At 33.4% G+C, this 20,067-nt stretch overlaps 2 protein-coding genes across 2 annotated transcripts; both read left to right on the top strand.

The window, feature by feature from the left end:
* Positions 1–14,807: 14,807 nt before the first annotated feature.
* LOC104113328 (aluminum-activated malate transporter 13-like) lies at positions 14,808–17,664 on the top strand. Its single transcript, XM_009623459.4, has 6 exons — positions 14,808–15,084; positions 15,224–15,364; positions 15,733–16,002; positions 16,386–16,495; positions 16,584–16,727; positions 16,822–17,664. Exons 1-6 carry the CDS (start codon positions 14,808–14,810, stop codon positions 17,143–17,145), a joined length of 1,266 nt encoding a protein of 421 aa, XP_009621754.1. The 3' UTR covers positions 17,146–17,664.
* Positions 17,665–19,056: 1,392 nt separating this feature from the next.
* On the top strand, positions 19,057–19,464 carry LOC138907747 (antifungal protein ginkbilobin-like protein). The gene has a single exon (XM_070198357.1). The coding sequence runs from the start codon at positions 19,057–19,059 to the stop codon at positions 19,462–19,464; it is 408 nt and encodes a 135-aa protein (XP_070054458.1).
* Positions 19,465–20,067: the final 603 nt, after the last annotated feature.

Below are 20,067 nucleotides of genomic sequence, written 5' to 3'. Positions count from 1 at the left end.
GGCCTCCACTCCCTTACTCAGCTCGACCTCTTCTTTTGTTCTCTTCAACACCTCCTCAAGAACGATGAATCTTCCCACAACCACCATCAGTTCCTCGTCTTTCTTCTTCAGCTCGTCTCCGCCCTACTCATGAAACTGCCTTTGAAGGTCCTGGTACTTTCCATGGTGCTCTTCATACTTACCCCTCAACTTTACGTAAATTTCTTTACATTTTTTCTCCCTCCGAGCACTCTCAATTTCCAGAATGACCGTCTGCAAATCAAAGAAAAGGCGAAAGTTAGAACTTAAAAATAAGTCAAAGGAAAAGAAGAGACAACAACCATATTTACCTTGAGAGCGAGCCCGACAATGTTCTTCGACAAGGTACCGTCAGTTATCTCCTTGAGGGTCACACCATCGGTGTCGGAGCAGAGAGGACTGAGAATAGGGACCATCTCCATGGTATTTCGCAGCAAATCAAGATCCATTGCGATCGTGATGGTCCTAGAGCCTCCCTCCATCCTCACCTCAATTTGGGTGAGCCCCTCATCGATCATCCTAAGGTCGTCAGGGTCCATGTCAAAACCTGACTCATCGCCCTCATCGATGACTTCTCCCTTACCCTCGTTGTCCGCTGTCGGCCTAGAAGATGAAGCCTTTTCCTACCTCGTTGGCACTAAGACATCGCCGAGTGTCCTCTCTAAGACCATCTCCCCCTCGGGACATACCAGCACGCCCATGTTCACCTCGTCTAGTTGCAGGGCCTCAGAGGTCACCCCAGTATCGTCTCCGATGTGTATCGTCGTTGTCTCTCGAAGAATGAAGTCATCCTCCACTGAATCGACGACCATGGGGACTCCCTCCCCGATGTCCATGTTCGTCCTCTTATAGGGCCTTAAGTCCCCATGAGAGGAGACTTTGCCGTCCTCATCAACAAGTGAGAATAACTAAAGAGCGGATGCAGCAGCCGGGATGGAGGCGGATGGAGAAGCTACAGCAGCCGGGACGGAGGCGGATGTGGAAGGTGCGGTAGACACGACGGAGGCAGAAACAGAAGGAGTGGCAGCCTTTCTCCTTCTAAATATGGGCATGGGCACCCTACCCTTTCGGGAAGACCCCCTAACTGGACATGAAGAAGAAGAAGCGTAAGGGGTTACAACGAAGCGAGCCAACATAAAAATAAAGATAAGAAAAAATCACTGCCAGAAAAGAAATATTACATATCGAAGGGAGGGACAGTCTGAACTTCTTAAAGAAGCTCGGCCAATCACGAATCCCAACTGTGTGGGGAAGAACCTGCTCGACCCAGTCAGTGGTATGTATCGCCAAAAGAGGAGGACAATTATTGGTTGTAGGAAAAGAAGAAGTATTCAACCGAAATACAATAGGCGAAGTGCTTGAAAAGGTAAAAATAAAAGAAATTCGAACACCTACGGGTATGTTTTCAGGCTTCAGGGAAGCCATCGACGTTAGCCACAATAGCCTCAGTCTTGACATAGAAGTAGTCGAGCCAGAACTGGTAACTACCCTTGTCGTCCATCCTCACCACCAAGCATTTTCCTCCACGGTGACGAAGGTTTAACATCATCCCTCTATAGAAGCCAGGTGCGAATAGATTCACCAAGTGCCGCATGGTCACCTCGACCGCTGCTAGCTCAGCAAACTTGGACAACATTTGATGACCTTATAAACATAAGGGGCGAGCTGAGCAGGGCAGATGTCGTAATGGCATCAAAACTCCTCCACCAGCAGGAGAAGGGGGAACGAATAGCCTATGGTGAACGGGCAGGCATAGAGAGCACAATACCCGGGACAATGAACGTGCACCTCGTCCTCATCAGCAGGGATCAGTTCAACGTAATTGGGAGGCCAAATTTGGCATTGAACTCAGCCAACTGCTTAGGAGCTATTGATGATATAAACTTTCATCAGCAGGGATCAGTTCAACGGTGATCGTTGAAGGTCAGACCTAGCCTCAGGATTGCGAGGGATGTTCTCTTCCACTAAAGGAAGAGATTCATCTTTTGCAACGGCAACAACGTCCTCTCTATGAGCAGGGAGCACAACTGCCAAAGGGATGACATGACTCTTTTCATTAGCATTAGAAGAAGGGATAGACATGGCTATGAAAAAAGATAGGAGTATGGAAGAAAGTTAAAGCTCAGAAGATGAAAGAAGGTTTAAGAGAGAAAATGGGGTTTATGAGAGCAAAGGGATTATGAAAGGAAGTAAAGTTTGATTAATGAAGAAACACCCCTATTAATAAAGATTGAGGCACCAAATCCAAAACGGTTTGTCATAATTGGCACCAAGCCCGAAACGGTTTATCATAATTGGCACCAAAATCGAAACGACAGATCCAATCAAAGGTCACGTGCGAATCGACGTAATGCGTCGGGAACCAGCATCATCATGACATCATGACATCACTCCTTCCCTTGGACTAGATAGTTCCAACAAATCACCCGGAAAATTTAGGGGATTTGAAATATGCGGCCCACAAAGAGCCACGCCATCTGCTCATCACAACGCTCATGACCAATGTTATCTATTCAGCGAGCTCGACCATAAAGACGACCATGAATGATATTATCCGCTCATTGAACTCGCCCCCGAAGACGACCTCAACCAGCGGAAGAACTAATTGTATGGGCTAAAAATTATCCTAGTTATATGTAGGCCACATCTACACCAAGAGAACCTTCGAATGTTGTCACACGTCATCAATATGATTTCAACAAAAGATGAAGACGAGGTCGAAGTGATTTGACAAAGAACGAAGGCTAGATTGAGGAGTTAACTGAGATCGAGGTCGAGGACGAGTACTCTCCTTAACGAAGCAGTAACGGCTAGTTTTAGGGATAGGACTTTAAAGAGAATATTCCAGTGAATATTCCTAGAATATATACTATTAGGGGTTTGTGGTTCATGTTCCCTTATAAATAGAAAGATATGTAGTTATAGGTAGGGGTGTTCATGGTTCGGTTTAGATCGGGTTTTCTCTAAAAGAAAACCAAACTAAGCAAGTCGGTTCTTAAAATATTGGAACCAAACCAAACCAATTAAGTCTGTTTTTTATCGATTTGATTTTTGTCGATTTTTATCGATTTTTCGGTTTTTTCGTTTATTTATCGATTTTTTCTTAAATATGAGACATACACTACCAAACACATATTCCGACGACTACATTTTCAGCGTAACACTATCAAACCAATTGCTTTTCGAGAAATCTATCATTTATCAAGATATATTGATGATAATTGAATCAAATAGTGATGAATAATTTAAGTACTCAATTAAAAATCGATTATTTTTAACATGAAATAAATTCTTGTACATAGCAAAAAAAAACTACCAATCAAACTAGAAAGGCAAAGAATTAGATTATTATAATAACAAAGAACTAGACTAAAATACAAATGACTAATATGTACCATAACATTTTAGAAACTTTATATAAAAATATACATATGTGTGTGTGTGTGTGTATATATATATATATATATATATATATATATATATATATATATATATATATATATATATATATGTGTGTGTGTGTGTGTGTGTGTGTGTGTGTGTGTAATAATAAATTTAAATAGCTACTTCTATAGTCGGTTTGGTTCGGGATTTTTCGGTTATTTTTTTATTAAAACCAAAACCAAACTAAATTTGATTGGTTTTTAAAACTCAAAACCAAAACCAAACCAAACCTAAAATGTATCTTTTTTTGGTCGGTTTGGTTCAGTTTTTCGGAATTTATGAATACCCCTAGTTATAGGAGAGGATTAGACATTCATTGTTAAAGAACAACACTTTGACATTCTCTGAAGATTCTTGCTATATATATATATATATATATATATATATATATAATATATACCTTTTCCTTAGATATGACTTTAATTTTTCCCCCACTATTCAAGAAGAATACTAATATTCAAAGGTTCATCAATCACTTATCATTGTCAGGAGTAATATCACTGAATTCAACCCTTTTTCGGTTATCTCACTAGCATTTATTTACTTAAATGCCATTATATTTTATTTATTACTATTGAATGTTGTCTTTCTTGTTCTTGGGTCATTAAATACTATCATTGTTATATTCATTGTTATGTGACAGAGCTCGTGCTATTATTGTCACGAAATCAGTTAAACGACCTTTTGGATATTAATATTGGCTAAGATTACCTCTATTCTATTAGAAATTCTAATTGTTTAAACCTAAATTCAAATTTTGGGTCAAATAATCGCGAGCTATTAGATGATGCTTGTTTTAGAGTTTATAAAAAGGGATATTGTTTAAACAAATAGCTAGACAAATTCAGTTTTTACTTTTTCTCACCGGTATATATAGATAGATTATGTAATAATTATACACAGTTGTATATACATATTCATAAATTATACCAATATTATATATTCGCCAACTATTTTTAGTTTAAGCAGTTGGGTTAGTAACTATTTAGGTTAATTTTCTAAAAAATGAGTTCGCATTTTTTTAATAAACACCTAGCAACCTACTTATTAGATAAGTGGAGAATGAGTGGAAGACTCCTTTAGAGACATTGAATATGAACTCAATAAGTACGGTCTGAATTGAGTTGCAAATAAGACAAGTTCACTTATATCTAAATGTGCAACATCTGCGGTTGTCACCAAAGCAAGTAGTGGAAACAAAAACCTAACTTAATTCCTTGAAATAGATCATTATTATTATATTTCCAATTATCGACACACATTTTTCTTGGTCACTACAGTATATATTATGGATGACTCTCCACCGGTCCTTTTTCTTTCTTACCCTTTTACTATTGCTAATGAAATAGAGGTTGGGATATTATTGAATTCTGAAGCCGTAACAGTACAAAATATGCTACTATTATTTCATATATATATATATATATATATATATATATATATATATATATATATATATATATATATATATATATATATATATTGTCTTCGTATGAGTTCAGTGGAAGGACCTGAAAATTAGGATTTAAAATGGGAATCAAGCCTGGAAATGAGCACATGGACTATACTTGTTTTTACCAAAAGCAAATTCAGAATTTAAACTATATATGTTCAACTTTTAAAAATTTTAGTATTGTTTTCACTATTTTTAAAGTTATATAGATTCTTATTTACTATTTATAACAATTTTAATAAATTTTTATTTTAAAGTATTGGTTCAAATAAATCCGCTACCTCAACATTGGATTCCCCTGGTTGCTAATGCTGAATGTGGAAGATGAATATATGCAGCCATATTTGACTAAATTTAAAGATGACATAAAAACAACTGCAGAGGTGGTTTCTACCAAGAAAAGAAAAAGGGTGGTTTCTACTTTCTACCAGAAATTTACATTGTACGGTTGCTTTTCTCAGTTGCACGGACACCTTTTCCTCAATCCTTGCACTTCTTCCACGCCATAAATCTCTTTATGCTTCAATGACGTTTCCACTGGTTTCCAGTTTGCTACTTTTATTCTTCCTTCAAATTAATTTATTTAAATTTTGGAAAGATATTACCAATTCGATTACGTAATGTTCCATCATTTAAAAAATTTATTTACATCTTAGGTACAGCGCCATTTAAAGACGTAATAAATATTTCATTTGCATCATTTTATATAACACTTTTTTATTTCTTAACTAGTGGAATTACCCGTGCTTTGTGCACGATCATAAAAATTATTCAAAATATTACTATATTAAATAGTATTCCTTGATTTTTATAGTTATTGATTTATTGATTTTATAAAATGAAAACCAATATTTGATTCTACTATGAATTATTACAATGAATAAATGGCATATTATAACAGTTTAAACTGCATTCACGACGCAAAATCTCATCTTCAATTCACAGTGAATATTAATTAAATTCAAACTTTAACCAATTGAAAGTGAAAATCAAAATCTCAAATATAATATCCTTAATTTCATTTACATTACACGACTCCTTCATTTTACTATCAATAGGGATTTCTAACACATTGCCTCTTGATCTACCAAAATTAAATTATGCTTCTAGCTCACAGAGTACCTACACCTTATCTATCTAAGGCTGTAAAATTAAACCCAAAAATCCTCGACACCTTATCATACGATTTCAACCTATGATATCGCACCTCATAGATCTCTTTTTTCGTTCAGCTAATGATCTCTGACTAAGCATTTATTGATATTAGTTAGGCAAAATATTTGCTAACTTTTTTGCATTATCTTGGATAAATTTTCCTGCAAACTCGTACAGATTAATAAGCCTAAAATCAGTAAAATATGTTGGAGAATTTACCCTTGGGAGAAGCACCAGATTTGTATGACTTTAAACTGTAGGAATTGTAGCACCATAGGAAAAACAGAGAACAACCTAAAGACATCCTAAGCTATACTTCTTTAATAGGTCTACTAAATAATACTACCTTGTAAATTCATCCGAGCATTTGTACTATATTGACTGATTGTGAATACAGCTTGATGACTTCTGCTAAAAAATTTGGCTCAACAGTTAGTCATTGTCCCTGCACGATTACGTAAATTGACTTCTTTTCAAAAGCATCGAAATTCTAGTATTTCCTCAAAAAACAAAATATTATGAAAAAAAGAGATGGCGCCATTAGACATGCCTCTTTTATGCTAAGCAATTTATCAACCCGATCATAAACCTTTTTAAGATTCTAACACTTACATTCTTGGTTAAAAAGAAACATGTACCTTCTTCCTTTAATGGTAGAGTTAAAAGCACTTTCAATTTTCTATCTCCCTCTGTTAGTTAGTCATCGTTTTTTTTATTTTTTATTTATTTCGTATAAAAATCATGATCAATTGTCAACGGTTATTTTAACATACCTTTCCAACTGTTTCCTATCATCGCCTCAAAGATTGAGTTGCATTTCTATTTCTTGTTGTAGGATCAAATCCTCTAGTTCCTTGGTCCATTGAATTTCCTCGGATGACAGTGACACAAAGTCGAGAAAAACAAATTCAAGCTTTGGGACAGAAAAAGGAAAAAATAAAGAGCCTAAATAGAGATAAATAAAATTAAACACCAATTAAATATGAAGGTTCAAACTGGTCATGGGCTTCTTCTCGGCCAAAGCTTCCTCATTGACGTTTGATTGTCTCTCCTCCGTCGATTTCTTCTCTGTTGTAAAGTCAATGATGAGATATATGAAAGAAAATACCAAACATCATATATTATCAGATCAACAAAGACATATGCACATATGTAAGTCAAAAGCATAAGCAATTGAAAAGGAAAGAATTACCTTAAAAATAAGAAAATGCTAGTTGGGCGTACAAAGATATATGCACATATGTAAGTGAAAAACATAATCAATTGAAAGTGCTATCAGAAAAAATGGGAGTAGTAGTTAAACCGAAACTCTTCATCACCAGAAACTTTCATTCTTTGCTTAGACACTGCAACAAAAAAGAAGAACTGAAGAGTCGAAGGTTTATTCTTTGCTTACTGTGTTTGTTGTAGATGACACTGCAACAAAAAAGAAGAACTGAAGAGTCGAAGGTTAAAATGACGGTCTTTCAAGGAGACTATTTTTTTTAAAACATATTTAATGTTTAATTATCCCTTCAGTTTCTCTTAAGTGATTGAGTTATTTTAAATCACCGCATAGATGAAGTTGTAAAGGCAAGAGTCTATTCACGTTGGATAACTTATTTGAGACGATTGGGAACGGACATATTTAAACCAGAAATAAGGAATAAGTAGGGAAAATAGCAAAAAAATAATAATCTTGGGTTAAGAGAGGTGCCATGTCATCACTCTTTGATCCTCTTTTATACATATATAGATTTGTCAAAAATGGCAGATTTCGATAATGGAAAATGATATATTTTTATTTTATCTTATTAACACGACTTATTGGCATTACACTTGATATTAAAATTAATTTTTTATTAGGAAGGAAATAAGAAGTGATTTTCTCGATATAGTTAAGATGGTTCTGAATTACATCTACCAAAATTTACATTGTACCAATGATTTTCTCCGTTGCACGGACTCCCTTTTCCTCGTTGCACTTCCTTCTCACGCCATATTCTGTTTATGCTTCAATGACGTTTCCAATGGCTTCCAGTTTGCTACTTCTATTCTTCTTCATATTAATAATTTTGAATTTTGGAAAGATACGACCAATTCGATTACGTATGGTTCCATTATTACAGTATTTTAAAGAAAATTTAGTCATTTTTTAATACTTTATGTACGGAGTACTTGAAACATAAGGTTCCATTATTGCACTTTTTGGTACAGGCACTAAAGTGCGCCCCATCTGAGAGTGATATCTTTTGGAGAAGTAATTCTAGAAAAACTTTTTAAAAATTATTTATGATGAAAGAAAATTTATTTATTGAGTTTCTCTTATTTTGCTTGCAAAATTATCTTAAACAAGAATTCTGCACTTTAATATGCCTAAATTTAGACCAAAACATACTTAACGCGCTCCAGATTTAAGTTATTATGTTGAAAGGACTTACCGTAAAGTAAATGAACTATTTTCACTTGCCATACAAAAAAATACATGCTAATATTCCTCGAAAATGTAGAGCAATTTAAAGAGATGATCTTACGCATAATCACTATAAGAACCTAAATAAAAATAGCCTTATACTTGAAAGATAGCAATATATCTAAGGAAGACATATCAGGTAATTCAGTCTTATGGTTTGAACTACAATTATATGGCGCATCTATTAAACAATTGAAGAGATATATATGGCGCATCTATTTTCTATACTAAAAGCATATATTTATCAAATGCACCCCACTTCTAAAGTGGGATTATGGTCTCTCTTAGATTCCACCGGATGTATTTTTAGTGCCGATATTCAAGAGGAAAATTCTGACAAGTCGACCTAAAGTAGTGTGTATGAATCAACTCTTGAGTACACGCTTTGGGAATTTATATTCACTGATTCAAAATCGCAATCTGTCTCTGGATTAACAAATACTTTTTCAGGGGCGCAACTACTTGGTCTGAAGGCTTCAATTGAATCAATCTCTTTAGTCGCAAAATTATATATATTGCGCAAAAAGGATAAAAATAGATACTTTTTTATATGTGTAAGATTTTTGAATCCTTTGACATAAAGCAAAAACTCTAATATCATAACACGAACGATTCAAATATTAGGTTCGTAGAATTGAATATCAAATGTGACATTTTCTAATTTTTTGAAAGAAATTTTACCCCGTGTAGCAAAGATATACACCTTATTTATTATAAACCAAAATTATTTTAAAATATTATTTTCTATAGCTACATTTTATATTTTATATAGCAAAATAAGTATTTTATGGTATATACTACCATTGAGACATGAAATAAGGCATGAAATACGCTATTTATATTTTTTCTCTCTCTTAAACAGCTGGACATACCTATTTTTAAGGGATTGTCGTTAATACATGCGTGTACAGCTGTATTCATGAATACAGCAGCGCGAATACATGCCCTGATTTTAGGCGCATTTTGCTGCTGTATTCATGAATACATGGCGCGAATACATGTGAATACATACGCGTATAACTGGACTGCCTTAATTTTAGGCATTTTTTACTACTACATTCATGAATACAGCAGCGCGAATACATGGGAATAAAATTCTACTAGTGCCATTGAACACAGTACATGGGAAGAATGGGGCATGTAATCCAAACTTTAGAGAGATAGTGACTACACGGATTAAAAGTTGGAAACATAATGTGAGACAGGATTGGTTATTCAGGTGACCACTTAAGACATAAACACCCTAATTTATTTACATTATTATTATTATTCATAGAAGAGACAAAATAAAGGCAGGTTTCGATCAAAATCAAATGAATGATTGTCTCCAACTTCACCAGGTGTCCGTCTAAAGGACAAGAATATACATAGAGGAAATAGTTCATGAGACTCAGTGCTAAGATGAAAAGTGGTCATTATAAAGGATATCAAACCAGAAAGCTTTAGTAAATATATTTAATTAAATAGAAAATAGTGGGTATCATTATACACTATAGGTAAATGAATTTAGTGTTTTATTGGCTTTGGCAAGTCACAAAAATAAAGTACTTTTGTCTTCATCCTACCTAATACCGTTTATTCAATTGGCATTCCGTGTTCGATGCGTGTGATGTATTGTTGAATTAAATACCGTCCTTTTGTCCTTTCAATCAATACTTTATCATAATAAGAATTTAATTAAAAGTATTGAATTTTCATAGCTCAGCATAGTTTGATAAGTTCCCCCACTACGTTACATGCTTCTTTTTGTGATCAAATTATCCGTTCATGTGCATTATAAATAGTTAATTATTAGTAACCCTGTACGACTGCAATTGATTTCTAACCACCAAGTTGATTGGGTAAAATTAATTATAATACTGTTAAGAATAAAGATCCATCGTTATAAATATTACTCATAGATCGAATAAAAGGGGAAGGATTCAAGTTATATATTATAAGTAGCTTGTGCACGTGCTTTAACCAATATGTTGTAGTATATTGGTGACTATATTTCAAATCATTATGTACCAATGTTTAGTGTAGAACGATCTTATTATGTAAATATTATTTACATTAATCATGTACAAAAATTTAACTCGTAAAAAGGCACTCGATCGAATTTGACAGTTCAGGCAAAAAGCGCAGAAGAGAGAGATGCCCTTATATCTAGCTTAGCCTAGTCAATATACGGATTCGAAAAGAATTTTTTTTTTTTTGCTCATTTTCCTCCTATTGTACTGGAGCTCATGTAAAACGAGTTGTAAAAAGTTGAAGATGAAATACTGAATTTCAAATAAGATAGAGGAACTAGTATTATACAAATTGAAATCATGTAAAGTATCACTATTGAATAAAGACAAATATTTCTGATTTCATTTTATAACCCAAAAACGGAATCAAACACAATGTCAATAAAATATGACTAAAGCAACCCCTTTTAAAATGTTTATAAAATGAAAAAGCATTATCATAATCACAAGAGTTTAGAGTTTTCTCTTCCATTAGTTTCCTTTCACTTTCTGCGAAGGGGGGATATCATCTTGATTCTGCTAGTAGTGGGTAGATGAAGCCAAAAAAAAAAATGTACGGACCATAGAACAACCAATATAATATGATGATGATAATGGTGGAAAATATTTCTGCTTCCCTTTTTTTATTCGGATTCAAGGTTACCTTACAGGCAATATAATATGAAATGAATTAGGATTTCATAACGTTAGAGATTTCATGTGAGATGTTAGCACGTTCCAATATATAATATCAGGCACAAGTCTTGAGTTCAAATTTCATTATTATTCTTTTATCTATAATTTTCGTATGTTTGCCCATGAAAATGCATCACGTTCGCATTTTGGAGGACTTTTTGGAGATAATTATGTACAAAAATTTATACCTTCTCTATATATTTCCACACAAATGTCTTTATCACTTTTTGAGTTGTCATGGTTTTATCTTCAAAACTATAACATTGTAATTGTAAGCTAATAGGACTGTAAAATCTGGCCCAAGCCCAAATGACCCGTCCAACTTGTTCAAGGTTGGGCTGGTTATTGATTCGCTCATTTATTGAACTCAGTGTATCTTGACTCAATTCATCTCAACTTATTAAAATTAAACTATTTTTTTAGCTCAAATTGATCTATGAATAACTTTGTCAAAATATCTTAGAAATAATTCTTTTTTGTTTGTTATATTATACATGACCATAACAAAAGTAAGAAAATCTTATTTAATAATTATGCAATTCATAAAAAAACAATACATATTAATTAAAATTTGGTGAGAGTTGGGCGGGTTGGACTATGACCCAAATTTAGCCCATTTTGACACAGTCCATCTCAGTCCAAGTAACTTTTGAGCAGGTCATAGACGTAAAAATAGCACGGGTTAGCCAGTTTTCGGATTAGTCATTAAAAAATAGTCAGTGTTTGCAAAGTCATTGAAAAATAGCCACTATTTTGTTGCAACACGGAAAGTTTCAGTATAATATACTGGAGATCGGTGCACCTGTGTATGAACTTCCAGCATATTATGCTGGAACTCCGACACGCGGAAAGTTCCAGCATAATATATTGGAGATTGGAGCACCTGTGTATGAACTTCCAGCATATTATACTGGAACTCCAGTATATTATACTGGAATTCCAGTATATTATGCTGGAGTATTTTCCGAATTTTGAATAGTGTTTTCGTTCAGATTTATCTTTACATGAAAAGTGGCTAAAATTCTATTACTTTTGAAACTGTGACTATTTTTTAATGAACACTGGTAAATCTTGCTATTTTTAAATTTTTCCCGTCATAGACTCGCTCATTCATTGACTCAGCCCATTTTAATCAGCCCAAAATCTATCCAATCTGCTCATTTAACACCTCTATAAGCCAACGTGGAAAGAAACAAGGGTGTCATCATTCAGAAGCAGACAATAAACTGAATGAAAATGGACAATGTGTAGTGGTTCTAACATTAAAAAACCTAGGATATTAGTAGGTTTACACTTGGAGATGAAGTCCTTTTTGCAATTAGTTAGCCTGGCTTTCAAAGGGATGTCTAACTTGTCAATAAATCATAATCATTCTCCACCAATATAAGTATATAACTATTCTTCTTTTTTGACTCTTTTTTCCTCACTGGCTTCCAGACTCATTTTTCTGATCTACTACATATTTTCTTGTTCTTCTTTTGTTATTCTTACGTATTTGACAAATGATTCAAGTACGAGGGTTATTTTGAAAGACGTATCATGAGATCTAATGATTTAAAATAATTTCGAATGAAACACATTGAGTATTTTTTTTCTTTTATCTTTTTGTAAAGAATTTAAAGCTTGATACTCTTCATTACATCATATACAGCTAGCTTCTCAATTTAGAGAACCTAAACTATTTAATTAGGTGCTAGAACCCATATCTGAGAATGTGGCAGTACAAGTTCATGGTCAAAGATTAATGGGCCTAGTGTGTGTATATAAATATATATTACTATGTATAAGTTTGTGCGGAATTTTTTTGAAAAGTAGAAATATTTAAGTTTTGAACGTATCTAGTTCTGCTTCCGTGTTGCTTTCTACAAATGGATTGAGCAAAATTTCAAATAATATTTCACGATGATTCGACCTTTCATTTCATAGATATAGATTTCGAAATATTTTCAAAGGACAAAGAACCTATTAAATTTATCTCTTAAATCCGTGCTGTAATACCATTGGATATTTGATCAGCATGATTGACAAAATATTCACACTCAACAAAATTGAACTTCCTTTATCAACTACGTACGTGCTATATATATATATATATATATATATATATATATATATATATATATATATATATGATCGATTTCTTCCTGTTTGCCATAAAAATATAATGCTCTTAGTTGATTTAGACAGGTTATTGGTATCATGTTGGTATGTTTCCTACGCCAATTGAAACTCTTGATGATGAACAAGAAATACTCCAATGTTATTTGATAAGTGTGCAATTAATTGACTGAGAAGCCCCTATCTTTTACAGCATGATGATTGATGAGCATGTGCAGTCAATGCCTTATTGCCCTTATCCTTTCTTATTGTATTAAAAACAACTAATCCTATGTTGAACTATAGGTTTTGTAATATGCTCAAATCTCAATTAAGAAATTAAAGACATAAAACTGAAATTGAAATCCAAAAATATTGCCAAAAGTTATGCACAAAAAAGTACGAATTTCAGAGGTCGAAAACCATATTCCTCAACAAATTCATCAAACAAAACATAATTAACCCTTAGATACAACTTGTAAGATCCTTAAATGATTTCCAAAATATTTAGTTTGCATTTTCATTTGCACCACCAACAGCAAGTACTAAAGTTTATGATGGTGCTGGGCATGTGGTGCTCCACTTAAAGTCACTATAGCTCATAAAAGTTAAAAAAACGCGTATGCTCACAACTTTTAATAAGGGAGTACTTGTTAAGAAAAATCAACATTAGTTCTAAGTTCTAACTAAACATCAAAAGTTAGTTGATGAGTTAGAGAATTGTCCAAATTCAAACAACAATCCATTCTATCAATTAATCAATGTGGGACACTTTAATATCCTTGGCTCATTTAGGGCTAAATATTTAGAGCGTGAATAATCTATCAGGGGCAACATTTTTGTAATCAAGTATCAATTTAAGTTTTATACATTGATTGTGTAAAAAAGATTTACACCATCCGATCACTTAAAAGATAGGTGCAAGTTATTCTATTTAATAAGCATTGATTGATAACATAAAATAAGTGACCTAATATAATAAGTTAAATAATATTGTGTAAGTTATTTTTACTTCGTCATATAATTTAAATCTACCAAAACTATAAATGAGACGGGCTATGATACCATAATAAGAAAATAAACATTATGCCTAGCTCAACCCAACAAAGCTAACTCATAAAGTGAAATTATGCAAGATCTTATAAGGAGAAAATAAGCCCTTACCTCAATCAAGTGAATAACCTATTTCATTTTGAAGATTACAAATATCACATTTCAACGAGGCTTGCATGTATACATCCTTCGAATATATAATTTGAACTCTTACAAGAAATAGCAAAGCATGTAAAAGGCCATGTAAATTTCGTTTGTCACACCTATTTTGGGCAAACCAATGGGGGCCGAGCGTGCAAAAGGTAGTGCTGTATCCACAATATCGGAGCTGCATTATAAGTAGTCTGATTAAGTCCTATATATAGACAATATTCCATTCTTCGATTCCCCCTGTCCTTCTCTGCATATAGTCGCTAGTTTTTTGAAGAAACATTAAGGATTAAGCATTATGAGCTCTAACGTTGTACCTGTTCCAAATGGAGAAACTATTTCTCAACATGACCAAAAGAAGCAGAAAGCCAAAGTTTCCTTTATTGATATTGTTTCATCTCTCAAGGAAAGAACAAGCAAGTTGGATATGAGGAAAGTAATACATAGTGTCAAAGTTGGGCTAGCTTTGGTATTGGTATCACTTTTATATCTATTAGATCCTCTATTCCAGAAAGTTGGACAAAATGCCATGTGGGCTATTATGACTGTTGTAGTTGTCTTCGAGTTCTACGCAGGTTTGTCATTTAATGATTCATCCATTTTTTCCCCTATCAATGTACATGTATTTTCAATGTACCGATCTGTTAGTGTAAAAACTATTTAGACTATTAGTATAAATAAATTAAATTCCACTGATAATGTATCTCCTATCAGGTGCTACACTAAGCAAAGGCATAAACCGAGCGATTGGTACCGTATTGGGCGGTGGATTGGGATGTGTGGCTGCAATTTTAGCTGACAAAAGTGGAGAAATTGGCGGAGCCTTAGTTGTTGGCTTCTCTGTGATTGTCATTGGTAAATATTGTCACTCATATGTCCTCACAATAAAGTTACTAAAGGAAGCTAATAATAAGAGTTTAGCTTCTAACTATACATTAATTACCAGTGTAATTTAATCTACTATAACAGATTATCTAATTTATTTTCAGATTACTAGTTCACTTATTTTCAGGCTACTACTTTCACTTAATTTGGATATTATACTTAAATATCAGGTCACCTACTAAAAACTACACGTAACTACCCATACTAAAATTTGAAAAATAAAACGGATAACATGCTATACTGATAGTGAAAAAAATACTTTACACTGTCGGAATATATAACTCGTATCCTAATAATAAAGGTATATGTAACATTAATGGTAATTATATCATGAACAGGTGCTGGTGCAACGTACTCAAGGTTGATACCAAGCGTGAAGAAGAGATATGACTATGGAGTTATGATCTTCATATTGACATTCAATTTGGTAGTAGTGTCTGGAGTAAGAGCTGACAAAATCATGAAATTGGCTGGAGAGAGACTTTCCACCATTGGTATGGGTTTTGCTGTTTGCATATTTACAAGTTTCATCTACCCCATCTGGGCTAGTGATGAACTTCATTCCTCCACTGCTTCTAAGTTTGATAAAGTTGCCTCTTCTATCCAAGGTAAATTTGCATATTTAATTCCTCCCAATAAATTAACCTCCAAATATTTATTTATTTTTACGTAAATGAACATGAACAATCCATTGCCATCTTAATTTTAGGCTTAGTAATAGTCTTGAAATAATGGATTGACTATTTAAAGATTTATCTCACTATTAGTGTTGTTTAACGTGTGATACCACGTTAATTAATATTTTTACCAGATTAGTAAATAGTAGTAGTAAGTATCGTAGAAATTTACTTGTTACAAATGACTTGATTTTGTGTATATTTTGCATCGCCAGTGCATAAAATTAAACTTAAACTAAGAACTAATATACTACTTTTGAAATATATCTTACCCATTGGTGGTGATTTTTAACGTGTTTCTCGTTAATTTTCAGGGTGCTTAGAGGAATATTTTAAGATAGCCGATGATAAAGAAAAACAACCAACTATTGACGTCAGTGGATGCAAATCAGTGCTGCATTCCAAGTCCAGTGATGAGTCACTGGTATAATATACTTAACAATTCTTACTAGGAAATCCATAAAGTCGGATATAAATATTTTATTAAATTAATAATATGATAACTATTTCAGTCAAATTTTGCGAAGTGGGAACCTTGGCATGGGAAATTTGGATTCTTTTATCCATGGGAGAAGTACTTGCAAATTGGAGAGGTTCTAAGGGAGCTTGCAGCTTCAGTTCTCTCACTCAAAGGATGTATTCAATCAGTCAGACAGGTAAAAAAAAAAAAAAAAAATTACTTCAATATATTACTTCCTCTTTTTCTTAATTACTATAATTATTTTCTGTTTGGTACTGATATATGAGCAGCCATCTCCAACACAAAGAGAGAGCATAAAGGAGCCATGTGAAATAATAGGATTGTCAATTGCATGGATTTTGAAGGAGGTCGGAGAGAGCATAAGGGACATGAAAATATGTCGTGCTAAAGTTTTGATAAGTCCAAGAACACAATGCATGATACAAGAGCTAAGTCTCCTTGTAAAAACTGCGGAGAATTCGACTGAAAATCTTGGCTTGGCAAGCTTTATATTTCATTTGTTAGAGATGGTGGAGAAGGTAGAAATGGTGGCTACAAAAGTGGAAGAACTTGGTGAAATTGCAGGGTTCCACACCAAAAAAGTTGATGTCTGACTATATATAATCTACTCAGCAGTAAATTACTGGTGCCCCTATATAATAGAAATATGGGCAGTACCGCAGTACGGTTAATAGACAAGCGCTACTCCATTAGTTGGGAAGGTTATAATCCACCTAAGCTAAAATTTTGAGTTTATAGGTTCTGAGTTCGAGAACATAGTAAGCCATTTTAAATAAATTCTTTATAGGAGAATTAACCCAAATAGTCGTCCATCTAATCGCTTGAACTAAAAATAGCCTGTGAAGATATAATATATGCATAATTTATGTATTATATATGTATAATTGTGTATAATTAATGTATAAATTATGTATATGGCTAGATAAAGCAAACAATGAATATGACCGGCTATTTGTGCAGTGGCGGACGCACATGGTGGCAAGCGGGTTCAACTGAACCTGCTTCGTCAAAAAATAATACTGTGTATTTGTATAAATTACGATTAAAGTTGTGTAAATTTTGTATAAATATTTTATTTGAACCCACTTGATAACTACTATTTTACGATTAAAGTTATGTATTTCTAAGATTGAACCTGCTTGCACAAAATCATATGTCCGCAACTGTATTTATATAAAGATCCCTTATTTATACATATTAAATTAAATTTTTTGCGCACATACAGAAATTGGGCCAAAACTATTGAATCCGGACGAATATGTACGGAGCATTGTAGCTCCTTCCTTTGGACAAAGGAAAAAGCGGTAAAAATATTAGGGACCCCCGAACTTGGCAGCTTAATTTTTTAATTCGCCTTTAATTTCAAGGGGTCTTAAATACCTATATAAACTTTATTTTTAGAATAGGGGTGCCAAAAAGGGATTTTATTTTAATCTTTCTATTCATTAACTTCCCACGTAAACTCTACCCTTTCCCTTTAGAAGTGTAAAATAACACCCTTGAAAATAAATGGGCTAAATCTCGTCAATCCAACAATGATGAACTGAAATATTTTGGTGTTCTTTGGTAGAAGATTTTAACATTTTAGATATTTATAAGGAAGAAAAGATGAAAATAAAAAAATAAACTCCAAGTTAATAGAAATGCAATGCCTTCAATGTAATTAAGAAGTATATTATAAAAGAGTTGCACTGCACTTTTAACTTCCTTTTATAATTTCTATTCTGTTAGAAATTATAAATACTCTAGTCGTTAAATTTTCTATGCACATTTTAAAGTTGCTAGAAACGTTTGAGTAATTCACATGCATATTGGGGTTGTAGCATTTGATCAGGATTTGAGGATATTCTATCTCTCTTTTTTCATAAAATGTAGAAATTAGAAATTTAATACTGTATGGTGTTATTACTCTTCCACCAGAATAATGACAACAAATTGCATTTAAAGAATTATGATTAATATTGGTGAGAGAGAGAGGAGTGAAGTGCGATAAAATTGGAGTATTTATAAACATACGGAATTCTGTACATTAGGGGCCTTCATACGTGCAAACTCCATTTTCAGCTCCAAATCCAAAACAAAAACAACAAAAAAAAAAAACCCACTTAAAATCATTGCAATTGGGCTCCCACAGGTGGATGCTTTAAGAGATTAACTAATCAATTTACACTGATTATGTAAAAACTGTTTATACAATATAAATGAAAATATACATGTTAATCATACTATGTTAGTAAGCACATATATTAGTTCTCTACTAGATGTACGAATCTCAACCACCAAAGACCAAACAAAAGCTAAAGACAATTGCTAAGGACCAAGCTTCACTAAACCAAAATTGAAACAAACAAAATGACAACAAAGGCAAGAAAGCTACATCTTGTCCTGTCCCTAGACAGGCGGAGGACACAATTATCATCTCATCATCTCAAATATTTAGAGAAAACAGAAACATTTGCAGAAGAAAAGGGTTGAACCTGTTTTCTCCAAAGATGATAAAAGTGATGACAAACTTAACACTAGTTGTGGCAATTCTCATTCTGAGACTGAATTTTGAAGTAGTAAAAGGCATTCCAAACACCAACTTGACAAAGGTCCAGTGCAACAGCGGACAATATTTCAAAGATGATCCTTTTGCCATAAGTCTAGCCTATGTTGTTGCAGAACTAGTGAGCACCACGCCGTCGCGCCACGGATATGACTACCACAACATTTCTCCCTATCCAAACGCTTTTGCGTATGGACATGCTGCTTGCAACAACAAAACTACTACTCTAACCAAACAAGATTGTAAAACTTGTTTGGCTTCAGCTAAAGCTAATTTGCTTACTAGTTGTGATACTAGAATTGGAGGTCGTATTTTGCTTGTTGATTGTACAATGAGGTATGAACAATACCCTTTTGACGATTAACCTCAGAAATAAGCTGTCTTGAAAAACTTGGATTATATCAAACATGTATTCTTGTCTACCTTGTGCTACATGACAACATTTTCATGTCTCTTTTTGACATTTCTCTTCTATATAGGGAGGATTCTTTTCCTTTATGAGTAATAATTTCATTGCTTTAATAACTTTTATCTATTTTTACTGATTTATCACTAAAAGAAGTATTACTTTGAACGTAACAAAGAAGAAATCATAAAAAACTTAAGATCTAATACCATGATAAAGCAGATCCTCAATTTTGGTACACCTATTTCATATCACCAGAACTTAATTTTTCACTAGTAGATGTAACTAATGCATCTCCTTCGCAAAAATGTTTTCCTCATAGTCAAATAAAGCTTAATTGATGGTATCACTATAGAGTCAACTTTCCATTTGTATCATTGAAAATACCAATAAATTCCAACTCAATTCAATTTAAGTAGACAATTCTCTTTCTTCCTCCGTTAATACGTATTTCGTACATTCCAGATATGGAATTGGGTAAAATTTCATGTGATTGGGTAAACAAAATAGAAATGCCATTAAAATTACCTTATGGGGAGGTTTGTTTGATATCCAATAACT

Source organism: Nicotiana tomentosiformis, chromosome 1 (genome assembly GCF_000390325.3).
Source record: "Nicotiana tomentosiformis chromosome 1, ASM39032v3, whole genome shotgun sequence".
In the NCBI taxonomy this organism is placed as follows: domain Eukaryota; kingdom Viridiplantae; phylum Streptophyta; class Magnoliopsida; order Solanales; family Solanaceae; genus Nicotiana; species Nicotiana tomentosiformis.
Note: the sequence above shows the minus strand (reverse complement) of the source record. Positions and strands in the feature narration are given on the sequence as shown.